Raw genomic sequence first — 21,935 nt, 5'->3', positions numbered from 1 at the left:
ATTTACACATGTTAGATATCTGTATTATCTAGTTATATTTACACGTGCAAAAATGTGTGTGGGTGTGTGTGGGTGCGTGTGGGTGTGTGTGTGTGTGTGTGTGTGTGTGTGTGTGTGTGTGTGTGTGTGTGTGTGTGTGTGTGTGTGTGTGTGTGTGTGTGTGTGTGTGGTGTGTGTGTGTGTGTGTGTGTGTGTGCGTGCGTGCGTGCGTGCGTGCATGCGTGCGTGCGTGTGGTGTGTGCGTGCGTGCGTGCGTGCATGCGTGCGTGGTGTGTGTGTGTGTGTGTTCCTACATGGTGGGCAGGAAGACAGTATCTTTAGCACGATGTTGTAATGCTGCCAGCTTGGCCGACTGCTGCAGCTGCTGCTCACTGGCTTTACTCTGAGGAACCACACTCAGCAAGGCCTTCAGATAGTCTGGTAACACCTAGAACATAGAACACAGGCCTTCAGGTAGTCTGGTAACACCTAGAACATAGAACACAGGCCTTCAGATAGTCTGGTAACACCTAGAACATAGAACACAGGCCTTCAGATAGTCTGGTAACACCTAGAACACAGAACACAGGCTTTCAGATAGTCTGGTAACACCTAGAACACATGCCTTCAGATAGTCTGGTAACACCTAGAACACAGACCACAGGTCTTCAGATAGTCTGGTAACACCTAGAACACAGGCCTTCAGATAGTCTGGTAACACATAGAACATAGAACACAGGCCTTCAGGTAGTCTGGTAACACCTAGAACATAGAACACAGGCCTTCAGATAGTCTGGTAACACCTAGAACACAGAACACAGGCTTTCAGATAGTCTGGTAACACCTAGAACACATGCCTTCAGATAGTCTGGTAACACCTAGAACACAGACCACAGGTCTTCAGATAGTCTGGTAACACCTAGAACATAGAACACAGGCCTTCAGATAGTCTGGTAACACCTAGAACATAGAACACAGGCCTTCAGATAGTCTGGTAACACCTAGAACATAGAACACAGGCCTTCAGATAGTCTGGTAACACCTAGAACATAGAACACAGGCCTTCAGATAGTCTGGTAACACCTGGAACACAGGCCTTCAGATAGTCTGGTAACACATAGAACACAGAACACAGGCCTTCAGATAGTCTGGTAACACCTAGAACACAGAACACAGGCCTTCAGATAGTCTGGTAACACCTAGAACATAGAACACATGCCTTCAGATAGTCTGGTAACACCTAGAACATAGAACACATGCCTTCAGATAGTCTGGTAACACCTAGGACACAGAACACAGGCCTTCAGATAGTCTGGTAACACCTAGAACACAGAACACAGGCCTTCAGATAGTCTGGTAACACCTAGAACACAGGCCTTCAGATAGTCTGGTAACACCTAGAACACAGAACACAGGCCTTCAGATAGTCTGTAACACCTAGAACACACACCACAGGCCTTCAGACAGTCTGGTAACACCTAGAACAGAGAACACAGGCCTTCAGATAGTCTGGTAACACCTAGAACATAGAACACAGGCCTTCAGATAGTCTGGTAACACCTAGAACATAGAACACAGGCCTTCAGATAGTCTGGTAACACCTAGAACATAGAACACAGGCCTTCAGATAGTCTGGTAACACATAGAACACAGGCATTCAGATAGTCTGGTAACACCTAGAACATAGAACACAGGCCTTCAGATAGTCTGGTAACACCTGGAACACAGGCCTTCAGATAGTCTGGTAACATATAGAACACAGAACACAGGCCTTCAGATAGTCTGGTAACACCTAGAACACAGAACACAGGCCTTCAGATAGTCTGGTAACACCTAGAACATAGAACACATGCCTTCAGATAGTCTGGTAACACCTAGAACATAGAACACATGCCTTCAGATAATCTGGTAACACCTAGAACATAGAACACATGCCTTCAGATAGTCTGGTAACACCTAGGACACAGAACACACGCCTTCAGATAGTCTGGTAACACCTAGAACACAGGCCTTCAGATAGTCTGGTAACACCTAGAACACAGAACACAGGCCTTCAGATAGTCTGGTAACACCTAGAACATAGAACACATGCCTTCAGATAGTCTGGTAACACCTAAAACATAGAACACATGCCTTCAGATAGTCTGGTAACACCTAGAACATAGAACACATGCCTTCAGATAGTCTGGTAACACCTAGAACATAGAACACATGCCTTCAGATAGTCTGGTAACACCTAGAACACAGAACACAGGCCTTCAGATAGGCTGGTAACACCTAGAACATAGAACACAGGCCTTCAGATAGTCTGGTAACACATAGAACACAGAACACAGGCCTTCAGATAGTCTGGTAACACCTAGAACACAGGCCTTCAGATAGTCTGGTAACACATAGAACATAGAACACATGCCTTCAGATAGTCTGGTAACACCTAGAACATAGAACACATGCCTTCAGATAGTCTGGTAACACCTAGAACACAGAACACAGGCCTTCAGATAGTCTGGTAACACCTCGAACACAGGCCTTCAGATAGTCTGGTAACACCTAGAACATAGAACACATGCCTTCAGATAGTCTGGTAACACCTAGAACATAGAACACATGCCTTCGGAAAGTCTGGTAACACCTAGAACATAGAACACATAGCTTCAGATAGTCTGGTAACACCTTGAACACAGAACACAGGCCTTCAGGTAGTCTGGTAACACCTAGAACATAGAACACAGGCCTTCAGATAGTCTGGTAACACCTAGAACACAGGCCTTCAGATAGTCTGGGAACACCTAGAAAATAAAACACAGGCCTTCAGACAGTCTGGTAACACATAGAACACAGGCCTTCAGATAGTCTGGGAACACCTAGAACATAAAACACAGGCCTTCAGATAGTCTGGTAACACCTAGAACACAGGCCTTCAGATAGTCTGGTAACACCTAGAACATAGAACACAGGCCTTCAGACAGTCTGGTAACACATAGAACACAGGCCTTCAGATAGTCTGGGAACACCTAGAACAGGGGGGTCAGGAACTAATGTCCTCAGACACGGAGGCAGGAAAAGGTCATTCAACTAACCAAGAATAGCAGAGCACCATTTATTGGTCCAAACAGCCCACCAATCAGACTGTTACAACTGCTTAGCAAACTTTGGGAAAAAAAGTGGTGTTTGATGAAATACAAAATAATTTAACTGAAAACTAATTTAACAACAGACTTTCAGCATGTTTATAGGGATAGGGTCCTCAACATGTACACGGCACTGACACAAATGACTGAAACACAGAGAGTTCCTTGTCTAATGGAACACAGAGAGTTCCCTATCTAATGGAACACAGAGAGTTCCCTATCTAATGGAACACAGAGAGTTCCCTATCTAATGGAACACAGAGTTCCCTGTCTAATAGAACACAGAGAGTTCCCTGTCTAATGGAACACAGAGAGTTCCCTATCTAATAGAACACAGAGAGTTCCCTATCTAATGGAACACAGAGAGTTCCCTATCTAATGGAACACAGAGAGTTCCCTGTCTAATAGAACACAGAGAGTTCCCTGTCTAATGGAACACAGAGAGTTCCCTATCTAATAGAACACAGAGAGTTCCCTGTCTAATGGAACACAGAGAGTTCCCTATCTAATGGAACACAGAGAGTTCCCTATCTAATGGAACACAGAGAGTTCCCTATCTAATGGAACACAGAGAGTTCCCTATCTAATGGAACACAGAGAGTTCCCTGTCTAATAGAACACAGAGAGTTCCCTGTCTAATGGAACACAGAGAGTTCCCTATCTAATAGAACACAGAGAGTTCCCTATCTAATGGAACACAGAGAGTTCCCTATCTAATGGAACACAGAGAGTTCCCTGTCTAATGGAACACAGAGAGTTCCCTATCTAATGGAACACAGAGAGTTCCCTATCTAATAGAACACAGAGAGTTCCCTGTCTAATGGAACACAGAGAGTTCCCTATCTAATGGAACACAGAGAGTTCCCTGTCTAATAGAACACAAAGAGTTCCCTATCTAATGGAACACAGAGAGTTCCCTGTCTAATGGAACACAGAGAGTTCCCTATCTAATGGAACACAGAGAGTTCCCTATCTAATGGAACACAGAGAGTTCCCTATCTAATGGAACACAGAGAGTTCCCTATCTAATGGAACACAGAGAGTTCCCTGTCTAATAGAACACAGAGAGTTCCCTGTCTAATGGAACACAGAGAGTTCCCTATCTAATAGAACACAGAGAGTTCCCTATCTAATGGAACACAGAGAGTTCCCTATCTAATGGAACACAGAGAGTTCCCTGTCTAATGGAACACAGAGAGTTCCCTGTCTAATGGAACACAGAGAGTTCCCTATCAAATGGAACACAGAGAGTTCCCTATCTAATGGAACACAGAGAGTTCCCTATCTAATAGAACACAGAGAGTTCCCTATCTAATGGAACACAGAGAGTTCCCTATCTAATGGAACACAGAGAGTTCCCTATCTAATGGAACACAGAGAGTTCCCTGTCTAATGGAACACTGAGAGTTCCCTATCTAATGGAACACAGAGAGTTCCCTGTCTAATGGAACACTGAGAGTTCCCTGTCTAATGGAACACAGAGAGTTCCCTGTCTAATGGAACACAGAGAGTTCCCTATCTAATGGAACACAGAGAGTTCCCTGTCTAATGAAACACAGAGAGTTCCCTATCTAATAGAACACAGAGAGTTCCCTATCTAATAGAACACAGAGAGTTCCCTATCTAATGGAACACAGAGAGTTCCCTATCTAATAGAACACAGAGAGTTCCCTATCTAATGGAACACAGAGAGTTCCCTGTCTAATGGAACACTGAGAGTTCCCTATCTAATGGAACACAGAGAGTTCCCTGTCTAATGGAACACAGAGAGTTCCCTATCTAATAGAACACAGAGAGTTCCCTATCTAATGGAACACAGAGAGTTCCCTATCTAATGGAACACAGAGAGTTCCCTGTCTAATGGAACACAGAGAGTTCCCTATCTAATGGAACACAGAGAGTTCCCTATCTAATAGAACACAGAGAGTTCCCTGTCTAATGGAACACAGAGAGTTCCCTATCTAATGGAACACAGAGAGTTCCCTATCTAATGGAACACAGAGAGTTCCCTGTCTAATAGAACACAAAGAGTTCCCTATCTAATGGAACACAGAGAGTTCCCTGTCTAATGGAACACAGAGAGTTCCCTATCTAATGGAACACAGAGAGTTCCCTATCTAATGGAACACAGAGAGTTCCCTATCTAATGGAACACAGAGAGTTCCCTATCTAATGGAACACAGAGAGTTCCCTGTCTAATAGAACACAGAGAGTTCCCTGTCTAATGGAACACAGAGAGTTCCCTATCTAATAGAACACAGAGAGTTCCCTATCTAATGGAACACAGAGAGTTCCCTATCTAATGGAACACAGAGAGTTCCCTGTCTAATGGCACACAGAGAGTTCCCTGTCTAATGGAACACAGAGAGTTCCCTATCAAATGGAACACAGAGAATTCCCTATCTAATGGAACACAGAGAGTTCCCTATCTAATAGAACACAGAGAGTTCCCTATCTAATGGAACACAGAGAGTTCCCTATCTAATGGAACACAGAGAGTTCCCTATCTAATGGAACACAGAGAGTTCCCTGTCTAATGGAACACTGAGAGTTCCCTATCTAATGGAACACAGAGAGTTCCCTGTCTAATGGAACACTGAGAGTTCCCTGTCTAATGGAACACAGAGAGTTCCCTGTCTAATGGAACACAGAGAGTTCCCTATCTAATGGAACACAGAGAGTTCCCTGTCTAATGAAACACAGAGAGTTCCCTATCTAATAGAACACAGAGAGTTCCCTATCTAATAGAACACAGAGAGTTCCCTATCTAATGGAACACAGAGAGTTCCCTATCTAATAGAACACAGAGAGTTCCCTATCTAATGGAACACAGAGAGTTCCCTGTCTAATGGAACACTGAGAGTTCCCTATCTAATGGAACACAGAGAGTTCCCTGTCTAATGGAACACAGAGAGTTCCCTATCTAATGGAACACAGAGAGTTCCCTGTCTAATGGAACACAGAGAGTTCCCTATCTAATAGAACACAGAGAGTTCCCTGTCTAATGGAACACAGAGAGTTCCCTGTCTAATGGAACACAGAGAGTTCCCTATCTAATAGAACACAGAGAGTTCCCTGTCTACTAGAACACAGAGAGTTCCCTATCTAATGGAACACAGAGAGTTCCCTGTCTAGTGGAACACAGAGAGTTCCCTGTCTAATGGAACACAGAGCGTTCCCTATCTAATAGAACACAGAGAGTTCCCTGTCTACTAGAACACAGAGAGTTCCCTATCTAATGGAACACAGAGAGTTCCCTGTCTAATGGAACACAGAGAGTTCCCTATCTAATGGAACACAGAGAGTTCCCTGTCTAATGGAACACAGAGAGTTCCCTATCTAATAGAACACAGAGTTCCCTGTCTAATGGAACACAGAGAGTTCCCTGTCTAATGGAACACAGAGAGTTCCCTGTATAATGGAACACAGAGAGTTCCCTGTCTAATGGAACACAGAGAGTTCCCTATCTAATGGAACACAGAGAGTTCCCTATCTAATGGAACACAGAGAGTTCCCTATCTAATGGAACACAGAGAGTTCCCTATCTAATGGAACACAGAGAGTTCCCTGTCTAATGGAACACAGAGAGTTCCCTATCTAATGGAACACAGAGAGTTCCCTATCTAATGGAACACAGAGAGTTCCCTATCTAATAGAACACAGAGAGTTCCCTGTCTAATAGAACACAGAGAGTTCCCTATCTAATGGAACACAGAGAGTTCCCTGTCTAATGGAACACAGAGAGTTCCCTATCTAATGGAACACAGAGAGTTCCCTATCTAATAGAACACAGAGAGTTCCCTGTCTAATGGAACACAGAGAGTTCCCTATCTAATGGAACACAGAGAGTTCCCTATCTAATAGAACACAGAGAGTTCCCTATCTAATGGAACACAGAGAGTTCCCTATCTAATGGAACACAGAGAGTTCTCTATCTAATGGAACACAGAGAGTTCCCTGTCTAATGGAACACAGAGAGTTCCCTATCTAATGGAACACAGAGAGTTCCCTATCTAATGGAACACAGAGAGTTCCCTGTCTAATAGAACACAGAGAGTTCCCTGTCTAATGGAACACAGAGAGTTCCCTATCTAATAGAACACAGAGAGTTCCCTATCTAATGGAACACAGAGAGTTCCCTATCTAATGGAACACAGAGAGTTCCCTGTCTAATGGAACACAGAGAGTTCCCTGTCTAATGGAACACAGAGAGTTCCCTATCTAATGGAACACAGAGAGTTCCCTATCTAATGGAACACAGAGAGTTCCCTATCTAATGGAACACAGAGAGTTCCCTATCTAATGGAACACAGAGAGTTCCCTATCTAATGGAACACAGAGAGTTCCCTGTCTAATAGAACACAGAGAGTTCCCTGTCTAATGGAACACAGAGAGTTCCCTATCTAATGGAACACAGAGAGTTCCCTGTCTAATGGAACACAGAGAGTTCCCTATCTAATGGAACACAGAGAGTTCCCTGTCTAATAGAACACAGAGAGTTCCCTATCTAATAGAACACAGAGAGGTCCCTATCTACTAGAACACAGAGAGTTCCCTATCTAATAGAACACAGAGAGTTCCCTATCTAATGGAACACAGAGAGTTCCCTGTCTAATGGAACACAGAGAGTTCCCTATCTAATGGAACACAGAGAGTTCCCTATCTAATGGAACACAGAGAGTTCCCTGTCTACTAGAACACAGAGAGTTCCCTATCTAATAGAACACAGAGAGTTCCCTGTCTAATAGAACACAGAGAGTTCTCTATCTAATGGAACACAGAGATTTCCCTATCTAATGGAACACAGAGAGTTCCCTATCTAATGGAACACAGAGAGTTCCCTGTCTAATGGAACACAGAGAGTTCCCTGTCTAATGGAACACAGAGAGTTCCCTATTGTCAGGACCCGGTGCGAGAAACAGTCACTAATAATCGTCAGAACCCAGAAGATGAGGCAGACACAGCAGTACTAGCGATAGTGGTTTAATAAAGAACAAAATCTTCAGGCAAAGAAACTAAATCCACAATGTCCAAAAATAAAGCCAAAAGGCACAAAATGGAAATCCTCCAAAATACAAAAGAAACTTCACAAAGTGGTAAAAAACAGCAGGGAAAAACAAACCTCAAAAGACTACTCAAATAATACACAAGAACTAAACCAGAGAACCTCTGGAAAATCCAACAAGAGAAATCTCTGAATAAAACAAGGCTTGGGCTGGGGCTGGGTGCTAACTTACAAACACTGAGCAAGGAACAAAGGAACACACAGGGTTTAAATACTAACAAGGGAATGACCTACAGGTGCAAACAATAATTAGAGCAAGAAAAACAAAAGGTACAAAAAAGGTGCAATGGGGACATCTAGTGACCAAAACCCGAACAGTCTTGGCCAAAACCTGACAGAATCCCCCTCCTAGGAACGGCTCCTGACGTTCCTACCAGCCTTCTCAGGGTGGAGGATCCTGAACTGACGAATGAGGTCAGGGTCCAGTATGTCCTTGGCAGGAACCCAGGAGCGCTCCTCGGGACCGTAGCCTTCCCAGTCCACCAGATACTGCCAGGACCGCTGCACCCGGCGGGAATCCGGTATCCGGTGGACGGTATAAGCCGACTGGCCACCGATGACACAGGGCGGAGGGGGAGGTCTGCCTGCCGGGATAAGGGGAGAAAAAACAACAGGTTTTAATAAAGAAATGTGAAATGTTGGATTGATCTTAAGGGATCTGGGTAAGTGCAGGCGAAAAGTAACGGGATTGACTCTCCTGGCAATCTTAAAGGGACCGATGAACCTCTGGGACAGCTTGCGAGACTCCACCCGTAGTGGTAAATTCTTAGTTGAGAGCCATACTCTCTGGCCGGGGTACAGGGTAGGACCTGGACGGCGACGTCTGTTGGCTTGTTGTTGGTACTGCTGAGAGGAACGCAGAAGATTAAGACGTGCCTTCTTCCACGTAAGCCGACAGCGTCTGATGAACCTCGAGGCTGAAGGCACTCTGACTTCTGCCTCCTGGTCCGGGAACAATAGAGGCGCATAGCCAAACTGACACTCATGCGGGGATATACCAGTGGAGGAGGAGCACAAGGTGTTGTGCGCGTACTCGGCCCAAACAATGAAGGATGACCATGTGGACGGGTTGTTGGAAACCATGCATCTGAGGGTGGTTTCCAGCTCCTGATTCATCCTCTCAGTTTGGCCATTGGACTCCGGATGGTACCCTGAAGATAAACTGGCCGTGGCCCCTATGAGTTGGCAGAAGGCCTTCCAAAACCTTGAGGCGAACTGGGGACCTCTGTCGGAAACCATATCTTGCGGAATCCCAAAGACTCGGAACACATGGTTAATCACCAACTCAGCTGTTTCCTTGGCAGAAGGTAATTTGGTCAAGGGAACAAACCTGGCCGCCTTAGAAAACCTGTCGATGATGACTAGGATCGTAGTATTACCATGGGACGGAGGAAGGCCAGTAATAAAGTCCAACGAGATATGGGACCAGGGTCGGTGGGGAATAGATAGAGGGTGAAGGAGTCCTTGAGGGCGGAGGTGAGAAGATTTGCCCTGGCAGCACACGGAACAGGCCTTGACGAAAGTGGCAACGTCTTCTTTTATGGTGGGCCACCAGAACTTACGCTGGATGAACTCCAAGGTGCGACCTACGCCCGGGTGACAGGTGAGGCGAGAGGAGTGCCCCCACAGAAGGACTTGGGACCTTGCTGCCTTGGGAACAAACAACCGATTAGCAGGACCTCCTCCAGGGCCCGGTTCGATGGCTTGAGCTTGTTTCACGGTATCCTCCACTTGCCACGAGATCGGAGCCACGATCTTAGCGGCCGGAAGGACAGTCATGTCAGTATCTTCTCGAATGACAGGAGAGTAGATTCGTGACAAGGCGTCCGGTTTGAGATTCTTCGACCCGGGTCTATAGGTGAGGATAAACTGAAATCGGCTGAAGAAAAGAGACCATCGAGCTTGTCTGGAGTTCAACCGCTTCGCCTGCTGGATATACTCCAGATTTTTGTGGTCCGTAAGCACTTGAAACGGTTGAGAAGCCCCCTCGAGCCAGTGTCTCCATTCCTTCAATGCCATCTTAACCGCTAGGAGTTCACGATCCCCCACATCGTAATTCCCCTCGGCCGGGGTAAGCCGGTGAGAGAAGAAGGCGCAAGGATGAAGCTTCTTGTCTTCACCCCTCTGAGATAGGACAGCTCCAACCCCAACCTCTGATGCGTCTACCTCCACCACAAAAGGTTCATCCGCCGTTGGTAGTGTCAGGATGGGAGCAGAGAGGATGCGCTGCTTGAGTCCTTGGAAGGCCGTCTCAGCTTCTCTTCCCCACAGAAACCTTGTGTTGCCACCCTTGGTTACAGCTGAGAGAGGGGCTGCCACCGAGCTGAAGTTCTTGATGAACTTGCGGTAAAAGTTGGTGAAGCCCAGGAAACGCTGAACCTCCTTAACGGACTTGGGGGTGGGCCAATCCGCTACCGCCCCTACCTTCTTGGGGTCCATCTGGACTCGACCGGGTTCCACTATAAATCCCAGGAATTGTACTCGAGAGGAATGGAATTCACACTTTTCCGGCTTAACGTACAAATGGCTGTCTAGGAGGCGTTTGAGCACTTGTCTGACATGCTTAGTGTGTTCTTGAAGGGAGCTCGAAAAGATGAGGATGTCATCCAAGTAAACAAACACTAAGATGTTAAGCATATCCCTAAGCACATCGTTTATGAGCGCTTGGAACACAGCCGGAGCGTTGGTCAGGCCGAAGGGCATCACCGAGTATTCGTAGTGACCAGTAGGCGTGTTGAAAGCGGTCTTCCACTCGTCCCCGGGTTTGATCCGCACAAGATGGTATGCGTTCCGCAGGTCAAGCTTAGTGAAGACAACTGCTTCCTGGAGCAGCTCAAAGGCTGTGGCCATAAGGGGTAGCGGGTAGCGGTTACGGACGGTTATGGCATTGAGTCCCCGGTAGTCGATGCAAGGTCGTAATCCACCGTCTTTTTTTGCCACAAAGAAAAACCCTGCTCCCGCCGGCGAGGTAGATGGACGCATGAGGCCTGCTGCCAGAGCGTCCTTGATGTAGGTATCCATAGCAGCTCGTTCGGGAGGAGAAAGGGAAAAGATCCGACCCCTGGGAGGGCAGGTCCCCGGAAACAGGTCGATGGTGCAATCGTAAGGTCTATGGGGTGGTAGTTTGGTGGCCCTCTGTTTGCTAAATACCAGTTTGAGGTCATGGTAACACTCGGGAACTCGGGACAGGTCGATGGATTCTAGAGACTCGGAAGGGGAACTCGGAAAGATACAAGTGGCTTGGCACGTAGGACCCCACTGCTTGATAGTGCCCACAGACCAGTCGATGTGAGGGTTATGGCTGTGAAGCCAGGGATAACCAAGGACGAGAGGGAACTCGGAACAGGAGATCAGATGAAAGTTCATCACTTCCTGGTGTTGGGAAACTGAAAGTCGCAAGGGGGTAGTGGCACGAGTAACAAGTCCAGATCCCAAAGGGCTTCTATCCAACGTAGTAACCCTTATGGGGTCACTCAGAGGTTCAGAAGGAACGCCATTCTCTTTCGCCCAGACCCCATCCATGAAGTTACCTGCGGCTCCAGAGTCTACCAAGGCTTGAAGAGAAAACTCGTGGTCGTCCCAGGAAAGGGTAACTGGAATGAGCAGGCGGGAGTTGGATGGATGGGAGGAGGTTATGTTTCCCGTTACAGTCCTCCCAGGCCTGCACGGGAGAGTGCGTTTCCCTGGAGCCCGGGACACGTGGAGCGGAAATGGCCCGGTTTGCCGCAATATAGACAGCATCGCTCCCTCATCCAGCGGTCTCTCTCAGCCTGGGAGATGCGTCCAACCTGCATGGGTTCTGGTGGAGCCAGCGAGGATAAAGGTGGAGACTCGGAGCTGGAACCGATAGGAGCTAGGGTGAGCGGTCTACGGTTGAGTTCTCTCTCTCTCAGACGCTGGTCTATGCGTGAAGCCAACTTGATAAGGGACTCGAGGTTGTCCGGTGGTTCCCGAGTGGCCAGTTCATCTTGGATGGTGTCAGAAAGACCCTTCAAAAAACACACTGTGAGCGCCTCGTCGTTCCAGCCACTTGCTGCTGCCACAGTGCGGAACTGGATGGCATAGTCCGTCACGCTGCGCCGACCTTGGCGGAGAGTCAGGAGCTGTTTGGCTGAGTCAGGACCGCTGGTAGGACCTTGAAACACTCGCTTGAATTCTTCAGCAAACGTGGAGTAGCTGGCACAGCAGGGACTTTGGGCATCCCACACAGCAGTAGCCCAGGCTAGGGCTTTTCCCGACAGCAGGGTGATGATATATGCTATCTTGGACCGGTCGGTGGGAAACGACGATGGTTGCAGCTCAAAGGAGAGAGAACATTGGGTGAAAAACCCCTTACAAACACTCGGATCCCCTGAGAACCGTTGGGAAGGCGGTAGACGAGGTTCAGCCAGGGGGTTAACTGCCAGGGGCACTTGAATCTGATGAACTGGAGCAGAAGCGGTTGCCGGGGAAAGTCGATCCGAAATCTGCTTTATGGAAGTCAGCATCTCTGACAGAAGTTGAGAATGTCTAGCCATTAAGGCCTCTTGCTGAACCAGAGCAGCTTCGTGGCGTTGGACAGTCCCCTCGTGGTGGGACAGCATGGAAAAAAGATCCTGGGTACTGGCTGCCTCTGGGTTCATTATAATGGCTCAGTGTTTCTGTCAGGACCCGGTGCGAGAAACAGTCACTAATAATCGTCAGAACCCAGAAGATGAGGCAGACACAGCAGTACTAGCGATAGTGGTTTAATAAAGAACAAAATCTTCAGGCAAAGAAACTAAATCCACAATGTCCAAAAATAAAGCCAAAAGGCACAAAATGGAAATCCTCCAAAATACAAAAGAAACTTCACAAAGTGGTAAAAAACAGCAGGGAAAAACAAACCTCAAAAGACTACTCAAATAATACACAAGAACTAAACCAGAGAACCTCTGGAAAATCCAACAAGAGAAATCTCTGAATAAAACAAGGCTTGGGCTGGGGCTGGGTGCTAACTTACAAACACTGAGCAAGGAACAAAGGAACACACAGGGTTTAAATACTAACAAGGGAATGACCTACAGGTGCAAACAATAATTAGAGCAAGAAAAACAAAAGGTACAAAAAAGGTGCAATGGGGACATCTAGTGACCAAAACCCGAACAGTCTTGGCCAAAACCTGACACCTATCTAATGGAACACAGAGAGTTCCCTATCTAATGGAACACAGAGAGTTCCCTATCTAATGGAACACAGAGAGTTCCCTATCTAATGGAACACAGAGAGTTCCCTGTCTAATGGAACACAGAGAGTTCCCTGTCTAATGGAACACAGAGAGTTCCCTATCTAATGGAACACAGAGAGTTCCCTGTCTAATGGAACACAGAGAGTTCCCTGTCTAATGGAACACAGAGAGTTCCCTATCTAATGGAACACAGAGAGTTCTCTGTCTAATGGAACACAGAGAGTTCCCTATCTAATGGAACACAGAGAGTTCCCTGTCTAATAGAACACAGAGAGTTCCCTATCTAATAGAACACAGAGAGTTCCCTATCTAATAGAACACAGAGAGTTCCCTGTCTAATGGAACACAGAGAGTTCCCTATCTAATAGAACACAGAGAGTTCCCTATCTAATGGAACACAGAGAGTTCCCTGTCTAATGGAACACAGAGAGTTCCCTATCTAATGGAACACAGAGAGTTCCCTGTCTAATGGAACACAGAGAGTTCCCTATCTAATAGAACACAGAGAGTTCCCTATCTAATAGAACACAGAGAGTTCCCTGTCTAATGGAACACAGAGAGTTCCCTATCTAATGGAACACAGAGAGTTCCCTATCTAATGGAACACAGAGAGTTCCCTATCTAATAGAACACAGAGAGTTCCCTATCTAATGGAATACAGAGAGTTCCCTGTCTAATGGAACACAGAGAGTTCCCTATCTAATAGAACACAGAGAGTTCCCTGTCTAATGGAACACAGAGAGTTCCCTATCTAATGGAACACAGAGAGTTCCCTATCTAATAGAACACAGAGAGTTCCCTATCTAATAGAACACAGAGAGTTCCCTATCTAATAGAACACAGAGAGTTCCCTGTCTAATGGAACACAGAGAGTTCCCTATCTAATGGAACACAGAGAGTTCCCTATCTAATGGAACACAGAGAGTTCCCTATCTAATAGAACACAGAGAGTTCCCTATCTAATGGAATACAGAGAGTTCCCTGTCTAATGGAACACAGAGAGTTCCCTATCTAATAGAACACAGAGAGTTCCCTGTCTAATGGAACACAGAGAGTTCCCTATCTAATGGAACACAGAGAGTTCCCTGTCTAATGGAACACAGAGAGTTCCCTATCTAATGGAACACAGAGAGTTCCCTGTCTAATGGAACACAGAGAGTTCCCTGTCTAATAGAACACAGAGAGTTCCCTGTCTAATGGAACACAGAGAGTTCCCTGTCTAATGGAACACAGAGAGTTCCCTATCTAATAGAACACAGAGAGTTCCCTATCTAATGGAACACAGAGAGTTCCCTATCTAATGGAATACAGAGAGTTCCCTATCTAATAGAACACAGAGAGTTCCCTATCTAATGGAACACAGAGAGTTCCCTATCTAATGGAATACAGAGAGTTCCCTATCTAATGGAACACAGAGAGTTCCCTGTCTAATGGAACACAGAGAGTTCCCTATCTAATGGAACACAGAGAGTTCCCTATCTAATGGAACACAGAGAGTTCCCTGTCTAATGGAACACAGAGAGTTCCCTATCTAATAGAACACAGAGAGTTCCCTATCTAATAGAACACAGAGAGTTCCCTATCTAATAGAACACAGAGAGTTCCCTATCTAATAGAACACAGAGAGTTCCCTGTCTAATGGAACACAGAGAGTTCCCTATCTAATGGAACACAGAGAGTTCCCTATCTAATGGAACACAGAGAGTTCCCTATCTAATGGAACACAGAGAGTTCCCTGTCTAATGGAACACAGAGAGTTCCCTATCTAATGGAACACAGAGAGTTCCCTATCTAATGGAACACAGAGAGTTCCCTATCTAATGGAACACAGAGAGTTCCCTGTCTAATGGAACACAGAGAGTTCCCTATCTAATAGAACACAGAGAGTTCCCTGTCTAATGGAACACAGAGAGTTCCCTATCTAATGGAACACAGAGAGTTCCCTGTCTAATGGAACACAGAGAGTTCCCTGTCTAATGGAACACAGAGAGTTCCCTATCTAATAGAACACAGAGAGTTCCCTGTCTAATGGAACACAGAGAGTTCCCTATCTAATGGAACACAGAGAGTTCCCTGTCTAATGGAACACAGAGAGTTCCCTATCTAATAGAACACAGAGAGTTCCCTGTCTAATGGAACACAGAGAGTTCCCTATCTAATGGAACACAGAGAGTTCCCTATCTAATAGAACACATAGAGTTCCCTGTCTAATGGAACACAGAGAGTTCCCTATCTAATAGAACACAGAGAGTTCCCTGTCTAATGGAACACAGAGAGTTCCCTGTCTAATGGAACACAGAGAGTTCCCTGTCTAACGGAACACAGAGAGTTCCCTGTCTAATGGAACACAGAGAGTTCCCTATCTAATAGAACACAGAGAGTTCCCTATCTAATGGAACACTGAGGGGTTTTCCTTAATGGAAGCCTCCCTCAATGCATATTCAGTTGAGTGTGGTGTACCACAGGGCAGCCGACTAGGGCCATTATTGTTTTCTGTTTTTACCTAATGACCTTCCACTGACCTTGAATAAAGTCTGTGTGTCGATGTACGCTGACAACTCAACAGTGTTCACGTCGGCTTCAACAGTAAAATACATAACTGACACCATTAACATACAGCTCCAGTCTGTTATAGAATGGGTAACTACCAATAGGTTTAACATAGAGCTGCAGTCTGTTATAGAATGGGTAACTACCAATAGGTTTAACATAGAGCTGCAGTCTGTTATAGAATGGGTAACTACCAATAGGTTTAACATAGAGCTGCAGTCTGTTATAGAATGGGTAACTACCAATAGGTTTAACATAGAGCTGCAGTCTGTTATAGAATGGGTAACTACCAATAGGTTTAACATAGAGCTGCAGTCTGTTATAGAATGGGTAACTACCAATAGGTTTAACATAGAGCTGCAGTCAGTTATAGAATGGGTAACTACCAATAGGTTTAACATAGAGCTGCAGTCAGTTATAGAATGGGTAACTAACAATAGGTTTAACATAGAGCTGCAGTCAGTTATAGAATGGGTAACTACCAATAGGTTTAACATAGAGCTGCAGTCAGTTATAGAATGGGTAACTAACAATAGGTTTAACATAGAGCTGCAGTCAGTTATAGAATGGGTAACTAACAATAGGTTTAACATAGAGCTGCAGTCTGTTATAGAATGGGTAACTACCAATAGGTTTAACATAGAGCTGCAGTCTATTATAGAATGGGTAACTACCAATAGGTTTAACATATAGCTGCAGTCTGTTATAGAATGGGTAACTACCAATAGGTTTAACATAGAGCTGCAGTCAGTTATAGAATGGGTAACTACCAATAGGTTTAACATAGAGCTGCAATCTGTTATAGAATGGGTAACTACCAATAGGTTTAACATAGAGCTGCAGTCTGTTATAGAATGGGTAACTACCAATAGGTTTAACATAGAGCTGCAGTCAGTTATAGAATGGGTAACTACCAATAGGTTTAACATAGAGCTCCAGTCTGTTATAGAATGGGTAACTAACAATAGGTTTAACATAGAGCCCCAGTCTGTTATAGAATGGGTAACTACCAATAGGTTTAACATAGAGCTGCAGTCAGTTGTAGAATGGGTAACTACCAATAGGTTTAACATAGAGCTGCAGTCTGTTATAGAATGGGTAACTAACAATAGGTTTAACATAGAGCTGCAGTCTGTTATAGAATGGGTAACTACCAATAGGTTTAACATAGAGCTGCAGTCTGTTATAGAATGGGTAACTAACAATAGGTTTAACATAGAGCTGCAGCCAGTTATAGAATGGGTAACTACCAATAGGTTTAACATAGAGCTCCAGTCAGTTATAGAATGGGTAACTACCATTAGGTTTAACATAGATCAGTCAGTTATAGAATGGGTAACTACCAATAGGTTTAACATAGATCAGTCAGTTATAGAATGGGTAACTAACAATAGGTTTAACATAGAGCTGCAGTCAGTTGTAGAATGGGTAACTACCAATAGGTTTAACATAGAGCTCCAGTCTGTTATAGAATGGGTAACTACCAATAGGTTTAACATAGATCAGTCAGTTATAGAATGGGTACCTAACAATAGGTTTAACATAGAGCTGCAGTCAGTTGTAGAATGGGTAACTACCAATAGTTTTAACATAGATCAGTCAGTTATAGAATGGGAAAATACCAATAGGTTTAACATAGAGCTACAGTCTGTTATAGGATGGGTAACTACCAATAGGTTTAACATAGAGCTGCAGTCAGTTATAGAATGGGTAACTACCAATAGGTTTAACATAGAGCTCCAGTCAGTTATAGAATGGGTAACTAACAATAGGTTTAACATAGAGCTGCAGTCTGTTATAGAATGGGTAACTACCAATAGGTTTAACATAGATCAGTCAGTTATAGAATGGGTAACTACCATTAGGTTTAACATAGAGCTGCAGTCAGTTATAGAATGGGTAACTACCAATAGGTTTAACATAGAGCTCCAGTCAGTTATAGAATGGGTAACTACCATTAGGTTTAACATAGACCAGTCAGTTATAGAATGGGTAACTAACAATAGGTTTAACATAGAGCTCCAGTCAGTTATAGAATGGGTAACTAACAATAGGTTTAACATAGAGCTGCAGTCAGTTGTAGAATGGGTAACTACCAATAGTTTTAACATAGATCAGTCAGTTATAGAATGGGAAAATACCAATAGGTTTAACATAGAGCTGCAGTCTGTTATAGGATGGGTAACTACCAATAGGTTTAACATAGAGCTGCAGTCAGTTATAGAATGGGTAACTACCATTAGGTTTAACATAGAGCTGCAGTCAGTTATAGAATGGGTAACTACCAATAGGTTTAACATAGAGCTCCAGTCAGTTATAGAATGGGTAACTACCATTAGGTTTAACATAGACCAGTCAGTTATAGAATGGGTAACTACCATTAGGTTTAACATAGACCAGTCAGTTATAGAATGGTTAACTAACAATAGGCTGGTGCTAAATATCCCAAAAACTAAAAGCGTAATTTAACCTAATTTAGAGCGATTATTGAATAATGTGGCTATTGAGCAAGTTGAAGAGACTAAACTGATGGGGGTAAACATTCTGAGAAAGGAAGGGAACATTTTGCCTTTTCTGGGAACGTTCATTTTTGCGTTGCAGGGAAGTTCTGCGAACGTTTTACTATGGTTCCCTGAAAGTTTTCCTAGGAGGTTTTATTAACGTTCTGAGAACAGAAATGATCGGTTATTTGAAGGTAATTAAATAACGTTCTGAGAACATGTTTCATTATGACTTTTAATAACACTGATGTCTTAGTTTGGCTTAATTGTTCATATTGCATAAAAGAGTTGTTATACCTGGTTATAATGCATAAAAGAGTTGTTATACCTGGTTATAATGCATAAAATAGTTGTTATACCTGGTTATAATGCATAAAAGAGTTGTTATACCTGGTTATAATGCATCATAGTGTTGTTATACCTGGTTATAATGTATAAAAGAGTTGTTATACCTGGTTATAATGCATAAAAGAGTTGTTATACCTGGTTATAATGCATAAAAATGTTGTTATACCTGGTTATAATGCATCATAGTGTTGTTATACCTGGTTATAATGCATAAAAGAGTTGTTATACCTGGTTATAATGCATCATAGTGTTGTTATACCTGGTTATAATGCATAAAAGAGTTGTTATACCTGGTTATAATGCATCATAGTGTTGTTATACCTGGTTATAATGCATAAAAGAGTTGTTATACCTGGTTATAATGCATTATAGTGTTGTTATACCTGGTTATAATGCATAAAATAGTTGTTATACCTGGTTATAATGCATAAAAGAGTTGTTATACCTGGTTATAATGCATAAAAATGTTGTTATACCTGGTTATAATGCATCATAGTGTTGTTATACCTGGTTATAATGCATAAAATAGTTGTTATACCTGGTTATAATGCATCATAGTGTTGTTATACCTGGTTATAATGCATAAAAGAGTTGTTATACCTGGTTATAATGCATAATAGTGTTGTTATACCTGGTTATAATGCATCTTAGTGTTGTTATACCTGGTTATAATGCATAATAGTGCTGTGATACCTGGTTATAATGCATAATAGTGCTGTGATACCTGGTTATAATGCATAATATTGTTGTTATACCTGGTAATAATGCATCATAGTCTCGTTATACCTGGTTATAATGCATCATAGTGTTGTTATACCTGGTTATAATGCATAATAGTGTTGTTATACCTGGTAATAATGCATCATAGTCTCGTTATACCTGGTTATAATGCATCATAGTGTTGTTATACCTGGTTATAATGCATAATAGTGTTGTTATACCTGGTAATAATGCATCATAGTCTCGTTATACCTGGTTATAATGCATCATAGTGTTGTTATACCTGGTTATAATGCATAATAGTGTTGTTATACCAGGTTATAATGCATCATAGTGCTGTGATTCCTGGTTATAATGCATACTAGTGCTGTGATACCTGGTTATAATGCATCATAGTGCTGTGATACCTGGTAATAATGCATCATAGTCTCGTTATACCTGGTTATAATGCATAATAGTGTTGTTATACCTGGTTATAATGCATCTTAGTGTTGCTATACCTGGTTATAATGCATCATAAGGCAGAGCTGGTTGTTATACCTGGTTATAATGCATCATAAGGCAGAGCTGGTTATTATACCTGGTTATAATGCATCATAAAGCAGAGCTGGTTATTATACCCGGTTATAATGCATCATAGTGTTGTTATACCTGGTTATAATGCATCGTAGTGTTGCTATACCTGGTTATAATGCATCATAAGGCAGAGCTGGTTGTTATACCTGGTTATAATGCATCATAAGGCAGAGCTGGTTGTTATACCTGGTTATAATGCATCATAAGGTAGAGCTGGTTATTATACCTGGTTATAATGCATGGTGACACAGAGCTCGTTGTCAAATTTGAGCGGCTGAGTCCAGATGACCCTCCTGAACCACAGGCTGTAGTTACTGTCCACTGGCTCCGCCTCCGTAGTAATGTCCAGGATGTACTCCCGCTTATTGAGGGGACGGACATTTTGACCTGCAGACAGACAGACAGACACGTTACTCCCCCCGCTTTCAGCTTTTACCCCTTTGTGTGTGTGTGTGTGTGTGTGTGTGTGTGTGTGTGTGTGTGTGTGTGTGTGTGTGTGTATGAGGCTCACCTCGGTGTGTGACCACGAATACAGCGTACTCATCCATGGCCTCCAGTCTGTGCAGTCCCATGTCATTACATAGCTCCTCTATAGCATCCAGAGACACCTACACACACACACACACACACACACACACACACACACACACACACACACACACACACACACACACACACACACACACACACACACACACACACACACACACAATTTGAAAATAGGCGTATCCTACGACACTGATGTTGGCGTGTGTGTGTGTGTGTGTGTGTGTGTGGGGGGTGTGTGTGTGTGTGTGTGTGTGTGTGTGTGTGTGTGTGTGTGTGTGTGTGTACTCACTGAGCAGGTCTTGATTTTGAGGTGTCTCTCGATGCCGCCTGGTAGGAGGAACAACTGTCTCTTGGAGCTCCGCCCAGCCTGCACAGCCAATCACAGGGCACAGACAGATAGCCAATCAGAGAGCAAGGCAATCAGAGAGCAGAGCTGTGATTGGTTGAGGAGATGCTGAGACCGACCAGCATAGCATTGAGCCCTGTGTGTGTGTGTGTGTGTGTGTGTGTGTGTGTGTGTGTGTGTGTGTGTGTGTGTGTGTGTGTGTGTGTGTGTGTGTGTGTGTGTGTACCAGCATAGCCTTCAGTTCCATGCTGTTGGGGTGTTCGATTCTTCCTCCGTATTGGAAGGTCCTCCTCAGGTTCTGCTCACACGCCTTGGCTATACCTGTCAATCAACAACCACAGCCAATCACATGCCTTGGCTATACCTGTCAATCAACAACCACAGCCAATCACACGCCTTGGCTATACCTGTCAATCAACAACCACAGCCAATCACACGCCTTGGCTATACCTGTCAATCAACAACCACAGCCAATCACACGCCTTGGCTATACCTGTCAATCAACAACCACAGCCAATCACACGCCTTGGCTATACCTGTCAATCAACAACCACAGCCAATCACACGCCTTGGCTATACCTGTCAATCAACAACCACAGCCAATCACACGCCTTGGCTATACCTGTCAATCAACAACCACAGCCAATCACACGCCTTGGCTATACCTGTCAATCAACAACCACAGCCAATCACACGCCTTGGCTATACCTGTCAATCAACAACCACAGCCAATCACACGCCTTGGCTATACCTGTCAATCAACAACCACAGCCAATCACATGCTTTGGTTATAGATATAGTTAGGGTACCTTGGTAGTGTACTACAGGACTAGAGCAGACAGACAGGTATAACAGACATCCTGACTGGTAGGTAGGGTTATAGATATAGTTAGGGTACCTTGGTAGTGTACCCCAGGACTACAGCAGACAGACAGGTATAACAGACATCCTGACTGGTAGGTAG

The 21,935-nt window shown here is 44.2% G+C and overlaps 1 protein-coding gene across 1 annotated transcript in view; it reads right to left on the bottom strand.

Annotated features, from left to right (window-relative positions):
- Nucleotides 1-21,935, bottom strand: part of myo15aa (myosin XVAa) — a 229,483-nt gene that overhangs the window by 7,740 nt on the left and 199,808 nt on the right. Inside the window, exons 56-60 of the mRNA XM_071343551.1 lie at nucleotides 21,198-21,292; nucleotides 20,915-20,992; nucleotides 20,588-20,684; nucleotides 20,303-20,463; nucleotides 294-427 (exon numbers count right to left, since the gene is read on the bottom strand). Of these exons, the coding sequence (XP_071199652.1) occupies nucleotides 294-427; nucleotides 20,303-20,463; nucleotides 20,588-20,684; nucleotides 20,915-20,992; nucleotides 21,198-21,292 (565 nt within the window). The remainder of the gene's footprint in view (nucleotides 1-293; nucleotides 428-20,302; nucleotides 20,464-20,587; nucleotides 20,685-20,914; nucleotides 20,993-21,197; nucleotides 21,293-21,935) is intronic.

This window comes from Salvelinus alpinus, chromosome 1 (assembly GCF_045679555.1).
Source record: "Salvelinus alpinus chromosome 1, SLU_Salpinus.1, whole genome shotgun sequence".
Lineage (NCBI taxonomy): Eukaryota > Metazoa > Chordata > Actinopteri > Salmoniformes > Salmonidae > Salvelinus > Salvelinus alpinus.
Note: the sequence above shows the minus strand (reverse complement) of the source record. Positions and strands in the feature narration are given on the sequence as shown.